At 37.3% G+C, this 20698-nt stretch overlaps 2 protein-coding genes across 2 annotated transcripts; both read right to left on the bottom strand.

Annotated features, from left to right (window-relative positions):
• Nucleotides 1-1421: 1421 nt before the first annotated feature.
• LOC103448628 (lysine-specific demethylase JMJ21) lies at nucleotides 1422-10481 on the bottom strand. The gene is made up of 16 exons (XM_008387892.4): nucleotides 10006-10481; nucleotides 9749-9859; nucleotides 9603-9658; nucleotides 9333-9475; nucleotides 8432-8629; nucleotides 8140-8339; nucleotides 6999-7098; nucleotides 6322-6882; nucleotides 5949-6071; nucleotides 4904-4984; nucleotides 4503-4834; nucleotides 4122-4379; nucleotides 3097-3181; nucleotides 2742-2967; nucleotides 2230-2398; nucleotides 1422-1731 (listed from the first exon to the last, which is right to left on the bottom strand). Exons 1-16 carry the CDS (start codon nucleotides 10152-10154, stop codon nucleotides 1578-1580), a joined length of 2946 nt encoding a protein of 981 aa, XP_008386114.2. The 5' UTR covers nucleotides 10155-10481; the 3' UTR covers nucleotides 1422-1577.
• A 5457-nt stretch (nucleotides 10482-15938) lies between these two features.
• LOC103448629 (phospho-2-dehydro-3-deoxyheptonate aldolase 1, chloroplastic-like) lies at nucleotides 15939-20392 on the bottom strand. The gene is made up of 5 exons (XM_008387893.4): nucleotides 19631-20392; nucleotides 19151-19428; nucleotides 18103-18379; nucleotides 17492-17737; nucleotides 15939-16397 (listed from the first exon to the last, which is right to left on the bottom strand). The coding sequence occupies exons 1-5, from the start codon at nucleotides 20183-20185 to the stop codon at nucleotides 16131-16133; spliced, it is 1623 nt and encodes a 540-aa protein (XP_008386115.1). The 5' UTR covers nucleotides 20186-20392; the 3' UTR covers nucleotides 15939-16130.
• Nucleotides 20393-20698: the final 306 nt, after the last annotated feature.

Below are 20698 nucleotides of genomic sequence, written 5' to 3'. Positions count from 1 at the left end.
ATTTTGGAGCTTTTTATTCAAGAGCATTAATAATTTGCTACTTTCCCTTTGGTTTTCTATGTAATTATGTCTGGGTTTCCCTAGCCGTTAGCACAGTTTCGGTTTTAGAATTTGGATACAAGTAAGAAGCTCTCCCTCCAGCCCGAGCCGGTGGGCGCGGCTGTTCCATCCGCTGTGTTCTGTACAACAGAGCATCTCTATCCACGCTTGTGTTATCACTCCTCCATCCCAACTCCGATATCTTTTCCAGCATCTGCAGCTGTTTCGCCAACCAACGTCCCTTGTACACCATGTCTACGGCAACAACTTCATTTGATGCTGTTGGCTTTACCTTCGTCCTCGCTGATCTGTAGCAGCTTCTGCCGTGCATCTAATTCGGTTTCAGAAGTAACTAGGGTCCGATTCCGATCAATCTCCCGAACCCCTGGTGGCAACACGCCCCAGAGGAGAAAAACCCTCAAACCGAGCTTTTTCGTGGCAATTTCTCTTCTGGAGCGCATGAGTTCCCCCCCAACTCCAAGTAAAGGCGTGAGCACCTCCTCTTGTTTAGCGTTAACATGAATGAGAGTTTCAGCATTAACAAGCAACGGCATGTTTACTTACATGGCACGAGGATATGGGAAAAAAGCCAATACCTTGCCCAACCCACCCACCCACTCCATTATTTTATTTTTTTATTTTTTTATTTTTTTTATTTCTTAGGTTTTTAGTAAACACGTGAATTGGAATGATACCCATTTCTTCTCACTCCATTTCTTACAAGTAAACGTACTCTTAACATAAATCAGTTGAAATAAAAATCATCCAACTAGGTTTGGGCACAATCACAATAAGGTGTCAAACTCATTACCAACAGAGTCGCCTCGACATTGGTCAAACTTACAACACTGCACATATATTCCCTTGGTTTGCATCGTTTTGTTACTCTATACGCCAAATTGTTCCTTACGTCGATGCACAAACTGCCCAAATCCTAGTTGTAGGAATTAAATCTTCTCTTCTCTGGTCTTTTGCTTGTTTAAGTACTTATCAACCCGAGTACCGCCTGGCATGTTTAATAGCGCATCTCATCATACCAAGCAAGCAAGAACAATGCCCTCCAACAAAATGAAAACCCAATACAAATACATGACGGTATCATTTATGATTTATTAAGGGGTCGTCACACTCTTGACGATGGCAAATTGGTACCAAAAGATAACTTTTCTTGAGTAGTCCATTTCTTACCTCCAAGTTGATAAAAAAGAAATTCATTTCTTCTTTCAAAATACCTTGAAAATAGTAGCTTATCCATTCCAATCTAATCCTATGTTTTGATTATTTCTACACCGATTGACATGAATGTAAGAATTATTATGTTCGACAAAGGAAGAAGGGAAATAAATCACGTGAGATACAGCAAAGTAACCATGAAACTCCTATTTTAGTAGAGCATATAATTGGCTTCTGCTTCATTGATATCATGATTGCACACATTCTTTGGACCTTATCAAGCGATAAAACAAGTTAGCAGCAGACAGTGCTGCAATCAATGATCTTGGTACGGATAAATCATGTCTATTCTACTCCCAAAAGTGTTATATTTTAGGATCCAAGGGAAACCCCTTGTAATTATTCAACTCTCCCCACACTACTTGCTCAACTTCTTCCCATGTTTTCGCCGTCTTGAGTTCGTCCCAGATACTAAAAATGGCTCCCAATACATTCTCGTCATGCAGCATACAGTAGCACCTACACACAAAATCATCCAAAACAAATCCAACTCTCATTTTTCGGGGAACAGTTTGCACCAAACACATTGATGCAAGCTTCAAACATGACAAACTGACGATACTGATACAGACATGAAGAGATATTAGAATTTTGTAATTTTCCTATTGAAACAAAGGATATACTTGTTCTAGATTCTAGAATCCTTCCCATGTCAAGAGCCAAGACCCATCTCAAGCACCAAGACCAGAGTGACACGATTGAGTATCGGTTTGGCTCTTTATTAGATGTATTACCTAGCAGAATTTCAAAACTCATGGCATTGTCAACTGGCTTTACATCTAAGTCACTGCAACCTCCTTACACACCTTTTGCTTAAGTTTGCTAATAGTTTGGATAACACACGGATAAATGAATACAATAGAAAACGCCTAAATTCTTCTATAGTACATTAAGAGCATTAAATGGTAAGTTTCCAACTAAATTGATAAAGCAGCATATACAAGGATCGTTACTTACATTGCGTGGTAGGAAAGCTGTCCAAACTTGTCTCCACCCTTAACAGACTTATTCTGTGATTCTGCACTCACTAAAGGAAGTTTATAACTTTCTAAAAGTTGCTTAAGGAGACGTGTATCACCTCTAAATACATCCAAGTATATGGGTATTATATCATAAATGGGGTCACCTGCGAAAGCAATAAAAGAATCAGTTTGAAAACAGTACGTACAAGCCAAAACATCATATTACAAAGCCAACCGAGCGATGTTGGAATGTGATTCGATATGAAGACTTAATCCAATTAAAGATATGTATTAACTATATAATACTTTATAAATATACGTTATGACGATCATTAACAAGGATAACTATGCACATGGTAAAAATTGCCAGCATCTCTGCATAGTAAAGAATGCAGTGGAAAAAAGATTAACCAGGGAAAAGATAAAAAGAAATAACATATAATTTAAGTCATGCAAAGAAGCAAGTACAGAACAACACATTGAACACTAATACAAATAAATACCAACCTATAGAAAGATCACTGAAATCAAGAATGTGGCTAGGACGCCATGATTTAGTCCCTGCACTGATGCCATTTCCATTCACTGAACCATTGGTTACCAGGCCATTGTCTTTGGTGTTCTCAATCAGGCAAGAATTAGCACCACATGGTTCCATGTGAATATTATCATCCATGATATCTGAGTGTATCCAGGAACAAAGTTTACCCACCTTGTTTAAGCCATTTTCATCCTGAAACCGTATATGGTCAAATAAGACCAAGCATATGTATGGTTTTGAAAGAGAGTGATCTACATTAAATTATTATAATTGAGAAACCAATCTTGCCATGTTTATGACAGATTGGGATGGGGTAAAAACCTCGAATATGTGAAGCAACTTGGCCAAATCATCTGGTAAGTATTCATCGACTTTCTCGATCAGTGTGGTAGGAATTGGATCTCCCCTGCATATTGAAACCCAGATACTTAAGAGCTGTCCCAGTTAGATAATCTCGTACTATGTTTTAAAACATAGGAGCTCAGATTACACTAATAAATACATTTGACCACCACTACATGTACTGAAGAACAATAGATTCAATAAAATCGGTCAGTAAAACCCAGTTCTGGAACATCACAAGACATCAAACCTATACCTGCTAATGCCCAAAAATACATACAATGAAACATGCAAAAACAGGAAACAAAGAACATGTGTGGCATGTGTAAGATATATAAATCTGGATGAACCATATGCATAGGAAAACAATGTGCTTTAGCACAGTACTTTCAACTAAGTCTGAAAGTGAAAGATTTGATTGAAACACCAAGCGCTTACTCAGGCTATTGATAATCACCAACTCAATACCTTCACCTTGAATATCTAATAATGTCCCTAACTTTTGGGATAATCCAGCCAGTCAACCTTTTCTGGACCATCCATCAAAGTAACCAACCATGTCACCATTACAATGACAATATGACAGTCAACACCTGCAACTGATTTACTAAAGCTAGGAATTGAAAATCTAAGTTATAGTATGCTATCAGAACTAATTGACAAGACCTAGCATCTACAACAATCACACCTGTTAAGAATGGTGTCTTTTTATTTCTACTAGTTCTCCAATCGCATTTTGAGTTCACCACAGATACCTTCCACTGAAGGTCAGAAGTTAATATTCATTTTTCAGTTTACTATGATGTACTATGTTGCAAGAGATCTTTGGTAATATATAGATGCTACTGTCCGAAACAATTTTTCTGTCATAAACACAGCATTCATGTATGGAGTAGTATATCATCAACAGGCACCATAAAAAAGGTGGAGTAGAATATTATCAGTACAGTAAATTAAACAAGTTCTGAAAAGTAAAACCCATCTTGTGATAGGCATAAAAATACCATTTACTCAAGCGACTTGAGACATCCTTCTTCTTCCTGATTAGAGTTCTGATGAAAATATTCCATTCAGCTGGAACTTCTGATTTATCCTGAACAGCCTCCATACAACCATTAGTTAAAGGCATATCTATTTCTGGTTTAATATCTGAGAAAGTTGAGATGCTTAGAGGTGGCTGAGGCAAGAGATGGAGGTTGCGGAGCTGCTCTCCCAGAAAGGATGCTAAGTTCAGTGCGTCTTCCAATGAAATCGTATCTCTTCTGCGAAAACAAAACAAGACCAATTAAAGAGCTATGCTAATGTATCCTCTAACATATCAGAAATGCAAATTCTTGAGCAGCAATTGAACTACAAGAAGGAACTTATACACTAACTTCACTTACAGCTCTGCATATATTTTTCCTTTGCATCGTTTTGTTATAAGATATGGCCATATTCTTCTGCATTCAGGTGAGCCGATGGTTTCATTTGTTGGCATCCCGGCCCTTCTGTAATTAAACTGTTTCTTGCTCCATACGCCAAAAGGACAAACATCTGCATTTAACTTCTCAGGAATAAGATTGCATCTGGCAATCACATCAGGAACTGTTTTGGCATCCCATGGTACAATTCTGTAAATTCCATTCTCAAGATAAATGATCCCACTTTCCAAAACATCAGGCATGTGATTCTTCAGAGGGGAGTTGACTTTGCATAGGAGATTGTAAAACTCTAGCTGCAATGGCGTACTAAAATGTTAGATGTATGTAAAAAATGCTGCAAGAAAATAATTAAAAGATAGTACCTCTGTGCCTAGACCATAAAGTGATCTTTCCAGCCCTTCTTCAACAAAAATTTTGACTACGCAGTCGCTCAAGAGATAAACCTGTAGGAAATGATTAAGAGGTATAAGGAGAGAATCTCCAGGCTGGGCATAATCATCTATTTACCTAATACTCATCACATATTTTTTTTTTCCATGTAATACCCTAGAATTATAGAGGTCGCACTTGGTGCGATGGCAAGTGCCTTCGCCCATGAGCGGTAGGTCTCGGGTTCGAGACTTGGGAGCAGCCTCTCCATAAATGGGGGAAAGGCTAGCCGACATTCACCTCTCTCAGACCCTGCGTAAAGTGGGAGCCTTGTGCACTGGGTACGACTGACCTTTTTAATACCCTAGAATTATATGAACTCCAAAACTTTGACTCTAATGAATCGAGAAAATTAATAATAGAAAGTTTGGTCCTCCCCTAATACGATTTGTCATCTATCATAATCTATGATCCCCTCAGCTTAAGTTCCAGGTGAAATTATTCGCATTAACAATATGCTTATAGGTAACAGATACAGTACTGTGGTTTCCATAGCTACTTTGATATGCTCTGAGGCCTACTGTTAACTGATTTCTTCTGTTAGGACATGATTAGCCATTGGTTATATTCTCATATAAGAGGCAACAAAATAACTGACAGCTTCAAAGGGTTAAGTCAGAATTCAAACTTGAGATTATGAAAAATAGAATTCCTTTGGTCAGAGCTTGGTATTTGAGCTTTGCTAGTGATCCAATCCTGAACCCCCGCTCACCCACAGCTTAGTTGACCAACAAATTCAAGGGTATTCACGACCTTATCATTATTCTTCATGAGTGTTCATTCTTTTGGGTTTAGGTCTTTTTGTCAGATTATATGTTATTCTAGCTCTACGTAATTCGATTATGGATTCCTCATTCGCACATTGTACAAAGATTTCAGGCTACAAACAACAGTAGTATAGGAGCAATATGTTTACTCCACAAATGAAGACATTAGCAGATATGCAGAAACTTTCCAATTTAATAAACCTTGACTTACAGGATTGCTACCCATGCCAACAGGAAGCTTCTCATCTTCTGCTGGATAAGGCAAATTATGGAATGCACAAATTTCTGACAGGCATTCAGACCATCTCCCAGCATTTAATGCAAGACAAGCTCCCTAACATTCACAGCAAGAAATAAGTGGTTTACTATATATGTAAAAGTGCAAGCAAACATGATAGTTATGGACTGTGGAGGGGAATGGATGTCACTGGCAAAAGATCTACCACTTTATAAATTAAATCCCGTTTAGAAATCTTGTTATCTTCTTCTAGGACTCTTAAATATATTATACCAGCAACCACTTCATTAATTGGTATAAAAGTCAATAAGGAAAGCATGAAGAATAGGCTAACAAGTAGAAGTACCTTCCAGATTAAGTCTCTCATTCCTGTTTTTGCAAACCAAAGCTTAAATAACCATTCTCTCATTTCTCGTTGTCCTATGCAGTTGCCAGAGCTCCAAGGAGAGTTGTAGTGATCTCTCTCTTTATCTAGATACATGGCTAAGAAATTTATGTCATAAGAAAACCCCTGGGAAATTCTTTGTTGTAAATCATGGTCATTAGAAGCAACATCAGCATTCTTTTTTTCTCCAGGTTCGAGAGTCCTGACTCTTTTCACTTTCCTAATCAGATCAGAGATACCAGAATCATCTTTATTATTTGTGGCATCATCTGAATTTCCTTCTGCATGTGCAAGTAATCCAGCACGGCAAACTCCCTTATGATGATAACCAGGTGCCATGTCTAAACACACAAATTCAAAATTTTTGGGATTTACAAAGTTCTGGGTAACGGCAATACTTGGTTCCAGATTTAAGACACAGTGCCACCATCCACTTGGAACGAAAATCGTTTCCCCTGGAAGTTGGGTACACTCTATCGGTTTGTCTTTATCAGCAAGAAGTGGATAAAAATCTAGCCACCACTGAAACACACAAAAAAAAAAAAAAAAAAAAAAAAAAGAACCAATAACAGCAAACTTTAAAACCACAAAAGAAAATATGAAAAATCACAGAGGATTAGAATATCTGAATAAAATACCTGCAGTGAAGATGGAGTTTCGATATTGACATCACCATCTTCTTCGTTTACATGTACCGTGACACCTAGTGGTACTCTTCCTGGTGGATACAGGGCCCACCTTCAACAAAATGCAAACTTGACCTCAGTTATTTTTAATTCAAAAAGGGCAAAAAAGAAAAAGAAAAGAATAGAAGAGAAAAACAATACTCGGTCAATTTGACAAAAGGGGAATGATATATGGTGTAATAACCATGGGGACAGAAACAATGTGGTTTATGGAATGCATTAAATAAATATGTTGATGATATTCTCAAGTCTTGTTTAGTTAGAATATCCTCATGCTTTAGGTATAAGATCATGACCTATCCTATCCATTAACTGTAAGAGTGAGTAGAACTTGGGAGGAGTTGGAAAACAACAAAAAAGAATATCATTAAGTCAAATTCAACCTGGACAAAATAAAAAGCAACAAAGAGACTCTGTAATTGGTATAAATTTAGAAACAGTTTTGGACTAATGGAGGAACTTGAACAGGGAAGAAGTAGAACAAATGCAGTAAGTACACAAAATGGAACAGTATTATTAAACCCAGGTCCCCCAACTAGCACAACATAAGCTGTAACGATACCATATTCTTAGTATTGGTTTGGTACTGAGGTGCTTTTATAAAAAGTGGATATAAAAAAAAGTTGAGCTCAAAATGGTGTTTGGTAAACACTTAAAAACAACTTATTTTCACAGTTTTGGGTGAAAAAAAGCTAAAAACGTGAAGCAGCATAAATGTTGGATTATGATTTCTTGTTAAACGTTGGATTATATGTTTAAGATAAAGTTTATAAATATTTTTCTTTTAAAAATAAAGTATATTTAGTAATTCACCCTTATTTGTTAAGAAAATTAAATTAATGACGCATCTAGTATTATACCTTTTTTGGTCATTTCACACAGTCACAACTATTTTACATAAAAGTTTACCAAATACTATAATACTGTTTTTTTTTCCAAAAGCACTTTTACAAAAAAGTTTACCAAACACTTTGCTGCTTTATTTCACAGCTGCTTATTCTCACAGCACAACAAAAACATTTTTTTTCAAAGCACAACAATACCAAACTAGCCCTTAAATGCATGAGCTTTTGAGAACAAAGTCGAATTTTACCTCTTACGGCCAACTAGTAGCGTATTCCAGGCACTGGTCAGGGCTGGATCAACATGCCAGGAGGCACCAGACCTCTGTGGCCCAATAATGAGCCACCTAAATGGTGGTCGCTTGTCTCCATCTAAAACATCAAAAAAGTCCTCTTGAAATAGACAAGGCACACAGTAATCTTTCAACAAGGCAGGTGCAACCTCTCCAAACTGCTTTAAAAAGTTACATTACAGGTCACAAAAAAAGAAAACAAAATTATCCAAAAATTTATTCAAAACAGACACACACAACCATTGAGCACCTTGTGGTCAAAAATATATAGGGGATCCTCATCATGTTGAATTTTCAAGTATGAAACATAATCCTTGAATTTCATTGAGACTTTGCGAGCACTCCTTTGAGAAATTTTGAAAGCTGTATCTCCATATTTCTGCAATAACTGGTCAAATGTCCATGTATGCCTTGCAGGCCAAGCATCAGCTAATCCAGTAAGCAAAACCTGATAAATTTTGGCAGTGACCTATGTGAATAACACAAACAACCAATGTGTAGAAAAAACAGCATACTAATCTTGATTACCGATTTGCAACTCAAAATTCTCAATAGTACAAGACCATCAAGAATAAGCTGTGAAAATTTAGGGTATTGGGGGAGAGTGGATATTTTTAAGCTGTGAAAATAGAAGCATGGCCAAAGCAGGCATAGAGGTGCTGGTGATTTAGGTTTAAGGGGTTTATTGGTTCCTTTGCTAACAGACATGGCAGGCTGTGGTAGTGAATATCCAGTGTAGTGTGGAAACGGTATTATGGTAATGATGGTGGTAATGTGGTCGGTTATAGATAGGGGTTAATGTCGTACACATGCTAGTGATGATGCCGAGGGGATGGTAATGGAGGGTATGATATGGTAGAATAGAATTAGCAGTAGGGGTAGAATGGTGGGGCAAAGTTTTAATGTGCAGTGGCCAACATGAATAGAATTTTTTTTTTTTTTTTAAATAGAAAGAAACTATTTCTCCTTTCATTTCTAAAAACTCAGTACGCATTTGGGTATGGTGCATCCAAGGGGGTCATGTGAAAGAGCATCCTCCTTTCTCAAATCTAAAACTTAACAGAACACTGCGTCTGCATATAATCAATGGGAAGAAAATATAACTATTAAATTATGATTCAAAAGTGAATCATCATTATTCATCACTGTACCGGTTTCTTTCCATCATAGTCACAAGAAAAGTCTTCCAAATTGAGGTCTTTCTTCCTTTCCACATTCCCATCGTCAAAAGAAAAAGCATCCAATGTGGTATAGCACCTGTATAATCTTCTGTACAAGAACAATGAGTTGAATCCTGCATAAAGTGGATACGAAATGACCAAAACCATCAGCGGGAAATTATAAAAGAGTTCATCTAGAGAAGATTTTCAATAGCAGAGAATAAAAGGGGACTTGTACTCGAAAGACACGACATCCATTACCATCAAAATAAAGTGGTTTTCTGCCAGCCTCGTCGCATTCATATGGTACATGCTCCCTGCATCCAAAAATACAATAACTCACTCAAATTCCGATAAAAAACAATGCACAGTTAATAGACAAGCACAGCACAAACTCCGATCCATACAAATCAAGTGCCGTCTTCTTCCACGAGCCTTTATACTGGAGCGGACCATTTACTTTGCTGAGGCATAAACTCATCCAAAGTGGCTCTTCATTGCATAGTATGTACATCACACTGCAAATTCCAAATCGCAGAAAAAAATCCAATAAAATTCGATTAAACTAAAATCAAAGACCAAAACGCTAACTTGAAATCAGAACAGAAACATTTCACATCCAAATGCACATCAAAATTCCAAAATTCAAAATTCAAACGGGAACCTGCTAACGCAAGCGAGGCGAGCGACGTCGCGAGGAGGGAGGTATTCCAGGATGTCGCAGATGAGGTCGTCAGGAAGGACTCGGAAGTCTCCGAGAGCGGCCGGCCGGCGATCTGTGAGCCCTAACGCGTGGGCCTGAGAATTCTCCATTGGAGATTGGAGATTGCGGAGATCAACAAAACAAAGCAAGTGAATTGGAATTCGGAGGTGTGCGTTTGTTGAAATTGCGAGTAGGCGAGTATGCAAATGGAACAGAGGAGAGGGAGAGGCAAGGGGCTTTGGGTTTTTGTTGGGAGATTTGCAATCGGATTTTTGCCGCGTCGACGTTGGCGTGTGGTTTTTCCTGTGTACGCGCTACGCGGACTTTTCACGCCATATCGAATTTTCCTTTCCCTTCCCTTTCTGTTTGATCCGGTTTTTGCCTTTGTCGGGTGGACCAAAGATTCGCGCGGGCGGAGCGGGTGGGGTTTCAGATGAGAGAGAATATAGGTGGTGGGCTTATTTTTACTTTTTATCCATTATTTTTAATTTTTGAATTTTAAATCGAATGATTTGGACAATAACAACGATAAAAAATTAATAAATATGTATGAGATAAAAATAGATAGTGCTATATACACATTATATTTTTGAATCACATAAAACGGTGTCGTGAATAAAGTCGAACGAACTACATAGTAGTTTTTTTTGGAAAATTTTCGTGTTTCATTAAAAAATATTTCAAATGATACACTAATGTAATTCAAAGGGAGCTTTATATATAGCGACAACAATTTTTACTATATTTCAAGGAATTCTATTAGTTTTAAACATGTCAAGCAGAGATAAAAGTATAAAAATAATTAAAGTCCAACCCAAAAACATGAAAACAATGTTTTAAACTACCAACCATACCCCTAAGATTTTAGGCTTTTAATAGAACTCAGCTCTCACAACTCTAACAATATTAATATGTGCCATAAGCTCACCAATCCTCGACTATTGATGCAGAACAAGTTTTGAAACTATATGTATTGTATCATTTATTACTATAATCAGTTCAATCAGTCCTGGATCATTTTTGCAGAATCAGTTCAACCCGTTTTCGACAATTTTTGTAGAATCAGTTCAACTTGTCTTTGACTATTTTTGCAGAATCAGTTTAACCCGTCCTCGACAATTTTTGCAAAATCAATTCAATCCGTCCTCGACCATTTTTGCAAAATTAGTTTAACCCGTCTTTGATCATTTTTGCAGAATCAGTTCAACTCATCATCAACCATTTGCAGAATCAGTTCAACATGTTCTCGATCATTTTTGTAGAATCAGTTCATCTCGTCTTTCTTGCAGAATCAATTCAACCAGTCCTCGACTATTTGCAGAATCAGTTTAATCCATCTTCGACCATTTTTGTAGAATTAGTTCAATCCGTCCTCGACCATTTTTACAAGATCAGTTCAACCCTTCTTTGACCATTTTTGCAGAATCAATTTAACCCGTTCTTGACCATTTTTGCATAATCAGTTCAAACTGTTTTCGACCATTTTTGCATAATCAATTTCAAATACATGTAAAATCAGTTTTGTATACTTTTTTGCTTTTTTTTTAAAAAAAAAAATTATGCAACTTAATTGACTTTAATACTTTAAAAAAATATATGTAACTTTCTTACTCATGTGAGGGAGGTGAGGGGTACGGAAGAATCAAGAGCATCGTGGAGCACGAAATTGAATCAGTTTTATATATTTTTTAATACAATCAGTTTGTGTAGTTTTAGAAGAATTAGTAAATGGTGCAGCCTAGTTTGTGTTGGGTTAGGTTAGTTTAGATTGATTTTTACTCGATGCTTGTAAGTTCCAAATAATTTACCTTTTTATCAATCAAATTAATTTCAAAGTTAAGTAACATTCTCCTTAAAATTAAATTAATCGCTGTGTATTAATTTAATTTCTCTTGTGTAGGCTCTATCATGTGTTTAGTCCTTTGTGAGTTAATTGAATGATGTCCAAATGTATAATGATATAAGATTGACGCTTGTTTTGTAATTTGGTCTTTTGTTCACTTGGATTAATTTTTTTTTATCATTTAAAAAAGTTTGAGGACATATTTGATGTACCTGATGAAACAAATAAATTTGAGTTAGGTTTTCTAAAGTCTCCTTCCCAAGTGTAAATATAATTGTTTTAGCTTTTATATTAGTCAACCTCAACTAATGATGAGAAGCTCATTCTTGAGGCAAAAAGGTGTAGATGCCCAACCTCCACATACCACATCATCTCTTTGAAGTTTGAATCCTGAGAAATAAGGCGCCTAGGTGGCACAAACAACTTCAATGTTGGAGAGATAAGTGTGAAAAGATACAAAAAATAAAGGGTATTTTCGTAAGTTAAACTCCAGAGAAAAAAAAAAGCAAATGATGTCATCTTTCACATTTATTATTATTTTTGTCTCCCCTTGAAATATTTAAAAAGGGTTATCTCAATATAAAATTAAGTATTAAAAATATACTCTACGTGTAATTTTTCCTAATTCAAATATGTGATATTCCTAATGTTTTCCTATATTTCCTCTTATTGCACCTAAATTTTCGCCCTCTACCCCCAAACTCCTATAAGTTTGCGAAATTTGCCTCATCTCTTATTTATCATTATTTTTTTTGAACAAACGATATGATTTACACTAAGGGAGAGGGTGAGCTCAGCCTCACAATGAGCTAGCAGTAATGTGGTTCAAATTCGCCTTTCGTGATAATTGAACCTAAAACCTCTTACTTACAAGTGAATATAAATATTACTAGACCGCAGTACTAAGTAGTCTCATTTATTATTTTAAACCTCTCGAAAAATGGGAAGGGAAAAAACGTTTAAGGTTCGTTTAGTACATATAATTGGATTGGAATTAGAGGTACAAATTGCAATGTTGTTTTTTATTTTAATTGTAAATTTTTTTAATCGAAACCTGAAAATTTTGAATTTGAATATTTTAAAAAAACTTGGAATGGAAATTGAAATGTATTAGATATTCTAAAATTCTGAATATTCGATTTTTATTTTTTCAAAGTCTTCTGAACTTATTCTGATACAAATTTTTTTTTTAGATTATTCTGATTCCAAAATTTCTGATTTTAAAAATTGTGATCCACTTCGATCCGATTGCTAAATTTTGGAACGAAATTGAAAACATTGTTTCTGATCTAATCTTTCTGAAAAACACTTCTAATCAAAATAGAGAACTCTCATTTGGAAATCTCAAACGCCCACTTGTAAAAAATAATGTGCGGGAGAGAAACACCATTTTCGAGTTACCCATTTTGATTTGAGGATTGCAACGTAAATACCAGCCCAATCTCATTAGAAGTTCTTTTTCTTCCATGGACCCTCCCCAATCAAGAAGAACAAAACTTACCAAATCCGGCCCAAAGCCACTTGGATTTCAATTAAGAGGCCTCAAAAGTCAAACTGGTGCATTTTTGCTGTCCGGCTTAAACTTTGGTGCATACAACCCACCACCCATAAGATAACCATGGTTAACCATTAACAATTAAAAACGAGTGCTGATAAACACTCCCAATCCAGTTTTTAATAAAAATTCTGAAACCAATTTTACCCTCTTTTAAAATGACATCCAAGGGCCAAAGCAAAAAAGTAAAATGAAAATTCTCTTCTTTGTTTACCATCTCTCTGCAACTATCTCTATTCCTTTCAATAAAATTTGCCTCATTTTTAGTGTTCCCTCTTCAGTATGCTCGGAATACAGAATTATATACCACATGTTATTATATAAATGAAATGAAGTTTATGTTAGAAAATATTAGTATTTAGGTTTATTTTAGTATTTGGGTTTTGCTTGTTAATTTAGGATTTGGCGCCTATCCGAGTTAGGGTTTCTTAGGTTTAGTTTTCTGTAAATATAGTTTGTAATTTAGTTTAAAAAACAAGTTAGTTACGATGTTGTATGGTATCAGTTTGTTTTGTTGTTTTGTTGTTTTTTGATTTAGTTTTGGTCTCGATTAGGCTTACGCTTCCACTTCAGTCTGTTCCCTTTGTTCTTCTTGGTCACTCTGTTTATTTTTCAGAGGCTTGTTTGTTTTTGAAAGGCCCAAACGGGGCATGAAAGAAATATTGGTGGTTTAGTTGTTTAATATTGGTGCCTTGGTTGTTTTTAAGGCCGACATGGGTGACTTGAGGAGGTGGTTATTTAGCTTGGATTGGGAAGCCTTTTGTTGCTCATTGTGACGATCGCTCGAGTGTTTGGACTGGTGACCACTAAAGTGACATTGAGTACATGGTGAACTAGATTTTTTGTTGGTTTGTTCGGAAGTTCGCAATTGGCATTGGGAAGGTTTGCACTAGCATTGGTATTTATCTTGCACTAACAATGTTGCACTGGCACTGGTATGGAATCTTACATTGGCATTGGCATTGGAAACTTGCACTTGCACTTGCACTGATGGAATTTCATATTGGAATTGGCATCAGAAATTAGCATAATGGAGCTTGCATCCGCATCTGCTTGTTGGTAAACTCATGTAGTTTACCGCCATAAGTTTGATGGGGGGTGTTAGAAAATATTAGTATTTAGGTTTATTTTAGTATTTAGGTTTTACTTGTTAGTTTAGGATTTGGGCCTAGCTCATTCGAGTTAGGGTTTCTTAGGTTTAGTTCTTTATAAATATAGTTTGTAATTTAATTTAAAAAACAAGTTTAGAATTCTATAGCCGTTTCGGCAATCTCGTTTGTTTAATAATATTCTTGTTAGTCTTATTAGTTGCGCACTCTGATATACTATTTACTTTTAAAATTTATCTCTACTTATATAATGCTATGTCGTGTAATGTTCTAGACTGAAAAATCTCTCCAAAAGTAGGATACACCAATGCACCCGAACAAATTTGAGCTGGCAAACTGCTCCATGATGATTATAATATTATAACAACTTAAAAAAAAATTGTTTAAACACAATAACTTAGAAAGATCAATAACAGCCAACAAGAAAATGACGTCCTCGTGAAAATTTGGGGAATTGGCTGCGATGATCTTTTAGCATATCCTCGATATGATATTTACAACTTGGACTCGTTACATGTCGATATTTGATTTTAATCAGTTCAACAATTAATATTAATTTCTAATTATTTTAGCCACTTTTACAAAATATTTTTCCTGACTTGTCACATGATAAATCTTAGGAAAAATAGCTACAGTAAACATATTTTGACATTTGATTTACATAAAGGAAAGTGCTAGTTATATACCCACTTTTACCTCCCACACCTTTGTTAGTTTTTAGCAATTGATTTTCTTTAATTCATTCGATCCGATGGGTGAAACGTAAGAGAAATAAAAATGAGCGCGTAGGCAGCACTACCCTTACATAATCATTTTTCATTAACTACGACATGACATAATGATAGCACAATGATTATATAATGACGACATAATAAACACTAACGATGTAGTGAAGATTTAGATAGTGAGAACATGGAGAATGAGAAATGGGAAATGCTAGGGAGACCAAATTGTGTAAATCAAATGATGAGATTATTGATGATTGAATTATTAATTAAGTGTCAATAAACATGTCGATTTCTAATTGATAACACCATTTAATTTGCAAATTTGATATTCCTAGCAAAAGATCCTTGTAACAGAAAACTTTGCCTCGTTCTCATGACAACGGTCAATTTGACAATGTACCAATCGACCTGACGTGACATCAAATGTATATAGTATGTCTCACAGAATGACCAGAACGCTACGGTGGCGGGGAGCTAGTTACACGTAAGGCCTCCAAACCTCTGTATGCCAAGATGTAGGCAACGAAGCTGAATTTGAAGCCTTCCACCTACCCCAACCAGGGTTCATAAACTTTTCGGTCTCCTTCGCAATTCAACTTGTCCAACTCTATATATATATTCAGAAAGGGGCAATGAAGTGCATGCATCACACATGGCAATGTCAAAATCATACGCATTATTCAATTTATTTTTGCTTCCCTTCAAAGTTCAAAGTCTCCAACCATCACTTCCAGTATATACGTACAACACACAACATAAATTATCACTAAACACCAGTGACGTATTAACACAGTGCAGTTTTGAAAAGATGAATAAAATAACTTCCAGGGTTCTTAACCCTTGAGACCATTCTACAGACCTAAAGCGGCAAGCGGGTTCTGTGACTTGATCCTTCTTTTCCTGAGGCGCTCGGCAATGATAAAGGCGAGCTCAAGAGATTGTGAGGCGTTGAGCCTTGGGTCGCAGTGAGTGTGGTAGCGTGAGCTAAGGTCGTCGAATGTCACAGTGCGTGAACCTCCAATGCATTCCGTCACATTCTGGCCTGTCATCTCTAGATGAACACCACCTGGGTGGCTTCCTTCTTGCTCGTGTACATCAAAGAACGCTCTCACCTCCGCCTGAACAAATAGCAAATAATAAAGTTTAGGTACAGGTGAACCATCCTTGTTATCAGATATTTCTAATTCACAAAATTAAATAGATAGATACACACGAATACAATGTCCCACCAATCCACAAAAAACAACCTGCCAAGACAATTAGTGCTTTGTGACGCAAAACGGGCTGCTAGTCGATTTTGAAAACAATCCCTTACCTACCAGAAGTGTCATTTTAGAACTTCTTGCCAATATTTTCCCCCATTTTCTCTTCTCCTCCAACCCCGCCAACAAAAATAAAAAGAATAAAAACCCGAAGCTCGAATATGCTTTTCTAATGCTTCCATCGACTGTTATACCAAACACCCCTTACAAGACATTCTATTCCCACCTACTACACCTACACATTGCGCCATCAGACGAGTCAATTCGCTAGAAGATGATCATTAAGATGTCTATCTTTGAAGTTACAGAATGGCCACCAAGTGAGACACTTGAGCTGGCTGCCCCCACCCCAACAAACTTAAAGAATTTTTCAACAATATGGATGAGGAATTTGGTCTTCTATTGAGTGTAAATGTTGGTGGATGACAAAGAAGACAATAGAATTGTTACAAATATTGTCACTCAACCGGTTGTCATGATTCATGAAAGCTTACAACAACAACAACAACAAAGCCTTTTCCCACTAAGTGGGGTCGGCTAATTCATGAAAGCTTAGCTGAAATAAAATATGGAAAGTGCCATGACTATAAAAAGGTCGTACCTAGTGCACAAGGCTCCCGCTTTACGCAGGGTCTGGGAGAGGTGAATGTCGGCTAGCCTTACCCCCATTTATGGAGAGGCTGCTCCCAAGTCTCGAACCCGAGACCTACCGCTCATGGGCGAAGGCACTTGCCATCGCACCAAGTGCGACCTCTGAAAGTGCCATGACTATGAGGACCTAATTATTTTTGTTCTCATGGCTGCTAAGCTTTCTCCAAAAACATTTATTATTTACTAATTAGATGCTCTGAACCAACATGTTTATTAATTACCACATGACTAATCTACACCAAGTGAGCAATAAACCTAACAGTTCAATAAAGAAAAACGTTAAAAGATAAGAATCATACCCTTATGGCATCAAAAGGACGTGTTTTGAGGCCGCAGGGAGCCTTAATGGTGTTTCCATGCATTGGGTCACTGACCCATGTGACAATCTGTCCAGCCCTGCGGACTGCCCTAATAAGATGAGGAAGTTTCACCCTCATGTTCTCAGCTCCCATTCTTGTGATCACTGTTATCCTCCCAGCTTTGTTCTGAGGATTCAAAATCTCAATGAGCTTAACAAGCTCATTTGGATCCATCTTATCGCTGACCTGCATCACAAAAGTGATCCCATATGATTCCCATATTAGTCTCCTCCATGATAATTAAATTCCATTAAAATGTCATGTACACTATGTGTCAAAATCACATGGTAGTCAAAAGTGAATTTCGGCTAGCCATGTGATTCATTTCAACTTAGCGTATTCTCACAAAGTTTAATCCAAATAAGACCGCTGTTCCATTTACACATAGCAATATCTTTTTTCTGAGCATGAAAGAGAAAGATCTCAAGAAAAAGTTGCAACAATCTGCATATCGTGTCAGGTTTTTCAAAATATGATGTCACATCCATTCGTCCCACTAAATAGGTAATTTGATTGAATAGGACATATGCACCATACGGGAGATGAATTACCTTGATTCCAAGGGGATTGGCAACACCTCTAAGGAACTCAATATGAGCACCATCCAGTTGCCTGGTACGCTCACCAACCCAAAGCATATGGGCAGAGCAATCATAGTAAAGGCCGGAAGTTGAATCCAATCTAGTAAGAGACTGCTCGTAAGGCAAGAGCAAGCACTCATGAGATGTCCAGAACTCAGTTGTTGTCATGATGGGGTGATCGATTGTGAGCCCGGCAGCGGTCATGAATCCAAGGGCCTCATCAACCCTGGAAGCTAGCTCCCGATATCTGCCATGCCAAATCAGGATAAACATGTTATTAGGTAGAACTATTACCAAAGCTAACCAAATTAAAATTGGAAGTTTGGTACACTTGAAGTCATATCAATATGACATCGCAATGCTATTATTGGATAAAAATTTGGTATGAGTCATCAATTGACACGCTAATTCCGGGCACCGCCATGACAAGATTTTACTAATAAACATGTAGAATACCAAACCTAACCAAATCAAAATTCAGAACTTGGTACACTTATCATCATGTTAATATGATTCCAACAATTCTGTTTTAGAAAACAACTTGTTATTCATTACAGAGTAAAAAAGCAGGTAATTTGGATTATTAGGAAAAACACATCAAACACTACCAGATAATTTGATATTAAGTAGTAACCATCGCTATCCACACACGCACAAGGTTACTAATGCGGTCCCGAAATTCATTGGCGAAAAGAACACTAGATTCCGCAATTTGCATGTGCATATCTTTGAGGTACAGATCACAGCACAAAAAGATACAAAGGGTTAAAAAGTCTTTTAACACATAAACGACTAATATACTCGATGAAAGAACAAACAAATAGGCAAGGCAATGATAATGACTGAGGGCATAGGCATAAACTCACTAACTCGTGATCACAGACACCCAAAAACACCAAAATCTAACGAAATTAATTTACTTTTTAAGTAATTAAGTCTTTCACTTGTGCACGCCACATGATTCTATTTAATTTATCACTAATCTAAGTTCTAACACAGTAAAACTGAAGAAACATACCTATCACCTTGCTCGCTGTGCTCCGTGAAATCCAAGTTCCACTGTGTGACCCTCTGCATAGCTGCATAACCTCCAGTAGCGAAAGCCCTGAGAAGGTTGAGAGTAGCAGCAGATTGACAATAGGCTCTGATCAGTCTCTGGGGGTCTGGAGTCCTCGACTGTAAATCGAAGGCGTCTCCGTTCACATTATCCCCTCTGTAACTAGGCAGCTTCACACCATCCTTCTCCTCAAAAGAATCCGATCTGGGTTTCGCAAACTGACCCGCCATTCTTCCCACCTATGTAAACAACCACACCCAGTTTCACAATCCATTTCAATTCCCACAATTACACACAAATTACTGAAATTTCAATAAAAAACAGTGGACCCAGATTCAAAATTCAGTTCAATCCCCAAACTTGCTCACAAATTACTAAACTTTCATTGAAACAACATAGAACCGGGAAAATTTCGTATAATATAGAGGGAAAAAGTGTTACCTTGACGACGGGCATTTGGCCTCCGAACATCAAAACGACGCCCATTTGGAGGAGAATTCTGAAGGTGTCACGAATGTTGTTGGCATTGAACTCCTTGAAGCTCTCAGCGCAGTCCCCACCTTGAAGAAGAAACGCGTTTCCCATGGCGGCCTCTCCGATACGCTCCTCCAGGTTCCTCGCCTCACCGGCGAACACAATAGGCGGGAACGAATCGAGGGTCCGAAGCACCGACTGGAGATCTTCCTGATTCGGGTACTCCGGCAATTGCAGCGCCTTCTTAGATTTCCATGTCTCCAAGCTCCATTTCGCCGGAACTGCATTGTGATTCGTCGCCGAAGAAGAAGAAGAAGAAGCCGTCTGAACAGCCTGCTGCTTCGGCGGCTTATCGGAGACAACTGGGTTCTTGGCTGGCTCGGCGGCGTGGACGGCGACGATTGGGCGGACGGACTTGATGGGCACAGCGGGTTGGTGAGTTCTGGAAGAGGGTAAGAGAGACTGACCTTGAACGAAGCCGGATTTGGTGGGAATCAGAGCGCTGCTGCTTGTGAGCGCCATTTTTGTTAGATTTTCTGAAGATTGTTTTTTTCTTTTTTCTTTTGGGTGTGAAGGTACAATGAGATTGGAGAGAGAAATCTCAGAGGGTACCTGAGGAAGGGAAGGAAAAGGAGATTGGGAGGGCTTTTATAAGAAAACAGGGTGTCTTTGCGGAGAGATGCGGTGGTGGGCAGTTGAGGGGATGAGTGCGGGTTGTTCCGGGCTTTTGCGGGTTGTTGGAAGGGTATTTTTGGAATTAAGTGTTTCAACAATTTTGGGTAAAAGTCAATTGCTTGATATTTTTGCACAAGTATTTTTCTTAATTTAATGGAGTGAGTAAGTCGGTGGTTTTTTTTTTTTTTCCACTTAATGTTCTGATTTAGCTGTAGAGTTTTTAAATTTGATTTTCATTAAATTCGAATTTGAATCATATTATTATTAACTCATTATGAGGCTAAGTTAATTATTCTTTCTCCTAGTATAAATAATATCGTTTATTAGAAGAAAAAAAAAATGGTTTTTTCTCTTCAAATT

The sequence above is a fragment of the Malus domestica genome, chromosome 08, assembly GCF_042453785.1.
Source record: "Malus domestica chromosome 08, GDT2T_hap1".
Classification (NCBI taxonomy): domain Eukaryota; kingdom Viridiplantae; phylum Streptophyta; class Magnoliopsida; order Rosales; family Rosaceae; genus Malus; species Malus domestica.
This window is presented reverse-complemented; position numbering and strand designations above follow the sequence as displayed.